At 36.0% G+C, this 5,440-nt stretch overlaps 1 protein-coding gene across 1 annotated transcript; it reads left to right on the forward strand.

The window, feature by feature from the left end:
• Window positions 1–218: 218 nt before the first annotated feature.
• Window positions 219–5,228, forward strand: LOC109814530 (ribosomal protein L29 family protein). Its single transcript, XM_020378983.3, has 4 exons — window positions 219–377; window positions 4,091–4,255; window positions 4,453–4,610; window positions 4,767–5,228. The coding sequence occupies exons 2-4, from the start codon at window positions 4,093–4,095 to the stop codon at window positions 4,872–4,874; spliced, it is 429 nt and encodes a 142-aa protein (XP_020234572.1). The 5' UTR covers window positions 219–377; window positions 4,091–4,092; the 3' UTR covers window positions 4,875–5,228.
• The last annotated feature ends 212 nt before the right edge of the window (window positions 5,229–5,440 follow it).

Below are 5,440 nucleotides of genomic sequence, written 5' to 3' on the forward strand. Positions count from 1 at the left end.
ATTCAAATTTCTTTTGACCAATATATATCCAAGCATAAAAAAAAAACATATAAAAAATAAAAATTACTTTAGAAATAATAGCTATTCACTTATTTTTTTAAATTTTTTTTTTTTTTTTTTACATAAGCACGAAATACTTTTATCATTGTTCTTAAAAATAATTATAATAATAATAATTATTATTATTATTAAATAAATAAATAAATAAAAACTAAACAGTCTGAACTGCTCTCTTCCTTCCTCCTTTCCTCGAAAAGCTCTTAAACCCTGACCTCAACTTTTAGTTTCTTTTGTTATGAATTCATCTTCGTAGTTTCATCGTCACACTACTTGTGTCTTCCTCTTTGCAGTGCCAATTGTATTGTTCTTTTCTTCAGGTTCGTTTTCGTCTCCTTCCTCTTTTGATTTGATTCTGTTTTTTCTAGTTTTCATTTGTGGACCTGAGACCTGAGAATTATTTATTTATCTCCTCCTTATACGAGTTTTTCATGTTCTATTAGCGTTTTCTTTTTGCAATATATTTGATTTTGCCCACCAACTGTTCGATATTTGTTCTGAATCGTGGAAAAGCAAGTTGCCCACAGAATGCGATTTAGGGGTATTCACATTTTTTGGTCCCTTTGTCAGATCTCACTTGTATACAAACTGTTATTCTCCAGTATCTATAAATTGATGCGTACATGTAGCATCGTATGGGTACCATATATACATGGTACATGTGTGGACTATGCATCCAAATTAATGTTCATTATGCCAAAGTAGAATATTTTTCTTCCACCATTCGAAGGTTCCATTTCACTGTCATCAATACTATTACTTTCTTTCTATTAGCCTTGTTTGAGTAAGCCCCGCTTCATTGGCTGAAAGCTCTAACTAGGATGCGTCATCAGAGAATTCAACTACTTTAGGAAGTAAATCATTGTCCCTCTCAGTGTCATTTAAATTCCTTTTTTTTCTTAGTCTGGTTTCTGGTCATAGTTTCTTCAAGCAACTTAGATAACTCCTCCAACGTCTTAATAGATGCATATTCTATTGAATTGAATTCTCTAATGACACATCCTAGGTAGAGCTAGGAGAAGAGAGAAACCTTGCACGGTTTAGATGGAGAGAAAGACATTGAATTAGGCATGGCAACGGGGCGGGGCGGGTACGGGTTTGATGATACCCGTCCCCGTCCCCGCGACTAAAACCCATACCCGTCCCCGTCCCCATACCCGTCGGGTATGGGATTTTTGTCCCATCCCCGTCCCCGTCGGGTATCGGGTATACCCGTACCCGTACCCGTACCCGTAAAAAAAATAATTTTTTTTTACAAAAATTTTTTTAACTTATTTTTATGTTATATTACAATGATAATTGGGTTGTTTGTCTATCTCATATTTTAATCAAGAGACTTCTTAATAATTAAACAACTACAAATATTTCACATCATAATAAATAACTACACATAATTAAAATCTTATAAATTAAACAACCACAAATGTTGAGTATTGTCACAAATAAACAACCACAATGTTGAGTTCAAATAACAAAATAAATTGAAATTTCTCAAATAAAAATTAAAATTCATCTTGCAAGTGGAAAATGTTGAGTGTCATTAAGCTTCAATCCACCTATCATAAGACAATTTATATCATTTTCCTATTTTATGCTTTTCTTGGTATGTGTTGTGTTTTCTCTGAGCAGGATCAAGATTTAAGAATTAAAGAGGAAATGCTGAGCTACAGGGAAAATCACGGCCGCGATTCTAAATCACGCCCGTGATTCACCAGAGAAAATCACGGCCGTGACTCCCAATCACACCCGTGAACGCCACTGACCCTTCATAGATGTGCTCCAGAGAAGATCACGGTCGTGATTCTCAGTCACGGCCGTGATTCAGCAAACTAAAACTTTCATGTGTTTATTAGATTCAGCATTGTGTCAATTTATTTCCTTAGTTATTTAAAAAATTAAAAGTCATATAAAATATATTTAAAAATTCAAAACACCGAGATAACCAATCCAAACCAAACTACAAAGGTCAGTTTAGTTCGAATTTGATATTTCATTTTAACCAAACCAAACTGGAACCATATCCTTCTCACTGTCCAAGTGAGAAATTGTGAAACAGGTTATATCACTTAACAGTTCACATGAAAGGGCAAGACAAACTGAAGAAAGAGAGGGAAACAAAAGTACACTTCTTTCCAGTTCCCCTATTTAAACAGAGAGAAACCCAGATAATCAGATTATATACTTGAGTCGGAAGGCTCAAGATACCAACTACGGAGTGCTTGTGCGAAAGGAGATCCTAGAGAGATTGAGCGAGAGAGAGACGTACCAGTGTGGTGAGGGAGCCGCTCGGAGGGAGAAAATGTAGGCTGGAGTGGTTGGTCCGTCGGAGGCTGGAGTGGCTGGTCCGTCGGAGGCTGGAGTGGCTGGTCCGTCGGAGGCTGGAGTGCGCAGTGTGAAACCCTAACTCGTGGAGGCTGGAGTGTAATCGTGTGATTCGTGTTGCTAAACTTGCTATAATCGTGTTGCTGGAGTGAGTCACTTTAGACTAGAGACATTATTTTTAAAATTTTAATTTTTTTTAAATAATTAAACCGGGGACGGGTATTTAACCGGGGACGGGGACGGGGACGGGGACGGGGACGGGGCGGGTAAGTATATACCCGTACCCGTACCCGTACCCGATTTAATTTATCGGGTTTTACCCGTACCCGTACCCGTACCCGGTCAAAGCGGGTATTCCCCGTCAAAGTCGGGACGGGTTCGGGTATTACCCACGGGTACGGGTTTATTTGCCATCCCTACATTGAATGGCTATTGTTAGCATTTTGGGAGCATATAATTACATACAGTTTTGTTCTAGAAATCAAAGAAAGAGATCTAAAGTGTTTTAACAGCAGCTAAAAACTAGTCAATTCCACAAAAATGAGTAGATATACATTCTAAATTAGAAAAGAAAAAAAAAACCAAAATTATGTTATCCAGTTAAAGATAACTTCATATACTTTGAGAAGCAACTAATCTACACTTTTGGGTGATAAAATTATCAAAACCACTAAAAGGGCGACATATACAAGTTACAACAACAAAAGTCTTGTCCCACTGTGTGAGGTTGGCTATATGAATCATACGACACCATTGGACTTGGTTAAATACTTAAAAATGTAACGTATATATATCATACATATGTTTCAAACACATTATATAAAATTTGGAAAGTTACAGGCAATTTAATTGGATATCTATACCATTATAAAAAGAGATATTTTTCTTAATAACTGATTTTTCTCTCTACATTTTGTTAGACCATTACACTCCTTAATTACCAAGAAAAAGAATCAGAAAATTAAGACTTTTTTTAACAATTACCATACTCCTTTACACATTATCATAAACAAGCTCTGAAATTTTCTAAATAACTACTCACAACAATCTACTCATCTAATTATTTTTTATTTTATTTTTAATTTAAAAAATTAAGAGACACTAAGTGCTTCTTTTGCCCTTGTTTTTTTATTTATAATTGAGATGGAAATATTTAAAATTACACAGCTAAAATAAACCTTGCTTTTCTTTCTCTTCCCCAACCCCGTCAAACCCTTATATCAATAATTCATCTTTATAGCTTCATCTTCACAGTACCTGAGGCATCGTTTTTGCTGTGCTTGTAGATTTTTTTTAGGTATGTTTTGCTCTTTATTCTTTGTTTGTTTTTCTATTTTTCATATGTGAATCTGATTTCCAGGACCTGATGCTGTGATGTTTGTGGACCTAGGTATTATTTATTAATTCCCCCTTTATATGAGGTTTTCTCTGTATCTCTAGTTGCAAATTTCCCGTTGTGTGAAATGAATTACGCGCTTTTTTATCTGCTCATGATGCTTCACATTATGTTAACATTTTGTCTTTGTAATATATTGGATTTTGTCCACGAAGTTTGATGTTTGGTCTGAATCAAGGAATAATATTTTGCCCACAAAATGTGATTTATCAAGATATTTGATTTGATTTTGACAACATTGGTGGCATGGGCATCGGCTTGTCCACTGGTGTCTAAGTTTCTAACATTGTATAATCAATGTGATCGGCATTGCAGCCATGTTTTTGTCAAGAACACTTGGACGGACACTCTTTGCTGCTGCTGCTAGATCAAAACATTATGCCACTACTGCTGCTGCTGCTAACAGGAAAGGACACAATCCCCTTAAGGAGTTCTTTGAGGCAGACAGGAGCGCTGAAAATGACAAACCTGTTGTTTATGGTATGCACTATGCACCTCTTGTTTTCATTTGGATTTGGAATGAAAATTTTCACTGGTTTTTGTGATAGCAAAGACTTGTTCAGTGCAACCAAAAGTTGTGATTTTCTCCGTTTTGCTTTGAATGTTGTCCCACCATTGTTCTGGCAATGGCTTTGTCTTTTTTTATTTATTTATTTTATTCCTAATGTTGTTGTTAGGTCGGAGTTGGAAGGCATCTGAACTGCGTCTGAAATCTTGGGATGACCTTCATAAGTTGTGGTATGTGTTGTTAAAGGAGAAGAACATGCTGATGACCCAGCGTCAAATGCTTAATGCACAGAACCTGCGTTTTCCTAACCCAGAGCGCATCCCTAAGGTATTACCTCACTTTTTTGCACTTGTTCTGCTTTACACGTGTTGCTCTTGTTAACCGTAGTTACGTGGATGTTTGGCATACAGCAATTACAGTGGTATTGCTTTTATCTTCTGTTCCTCAACATACTTTTATCAATTTTTTGTTACATGAAATCAGGTTAGGAAGTCAATGTGTCGCATCAAGCATGTACTTACTGAGAGAGCAATTGAAGAACCAGACCCCAGGAGGTCTGCTGAGATGAAGATAATGATAAATGCTCTTTGATGACTTGACATGGATTTGTTTCTGTAATGACATTATTGGGTATGCTGTTAGTACAGGACATCTACATTCCTGGATGTAACTTGTGAAGTTGCTGAGTTGAAGCATTCTGTCCAAAAACATTGTTTACGAAAGGGTTTTTTTACCTGGGAATGAGTTTTGCTTGGTTTTGTTTTAGTCAGTCCCGCGGGAATCTAATCATAGAAATCATTGTTTCTAGCGGTCTATTACTCGATAAAGTGTTAAGTAGGTTACATCCCAAATATTTGCTGTCCTATATTTCGTACTTTTAGATGTATCAAGCAAACAGATGCTATCATATTATCATATTAGAGTTTCTGCAAAATGTTAAGAGAAGATGACTTCTTCCTTTTGTTTTCTGTAGCACCCACAATGCTATCATATTTTCATATTACAAATGAGGAAGCTAAAGCAAGTCTAGTGGGAATAAAGCAAGATCGGGGATGAGTCATTTTATTCTGATTCAAAATTTTAAGATCGAGAAAATAAAACAGCTAAGAAAAATACAAAAGACAAAAATGGGAATGTAGAGAAAAGAAACCAAACCA

The sequence above is a fragment of the Cajanus cajan genome, chromosome 6, assembly GCF_000230855.2.
Source record: "Cajanus cajan strain Asha chromosome 6, NIPB_CcT2T_4, whole genome shotgun sequence".
NCBI classification, from domain to species: domain Eukaryota; kingdom Viridiplantae; phylum Streptophyta; class Magnoliopsida; order Fabales; family Fabaceae; genus Cajanus; species Cajanus cajan.

Excerpts from the sequence above, each read along its gene's own strand:
- LOC109814530 (XM_020378983.3), top strand. The coding sequence starts at position 4,093 with ATGTTTTTGTCAAGAACACTTGGACGGACACTCTTTGCTGCTGCTGCT. Across the intron at positions 4,256-4,452 it reads TGACAAACCTGTTGTTTATG|GTCGGAGTTGGAAGGCATCT; the intron begins GTATGCACTATG and ends TGTTGTTGTTAG. Across the intron at positions 4,611-4,766 it reads ACCCAGAGCGCATCCCTAAG|GTTAGGAAGTCAATGTGTCG; the intron begins GTATTACCTCAC and ends ACATGAAATCAG.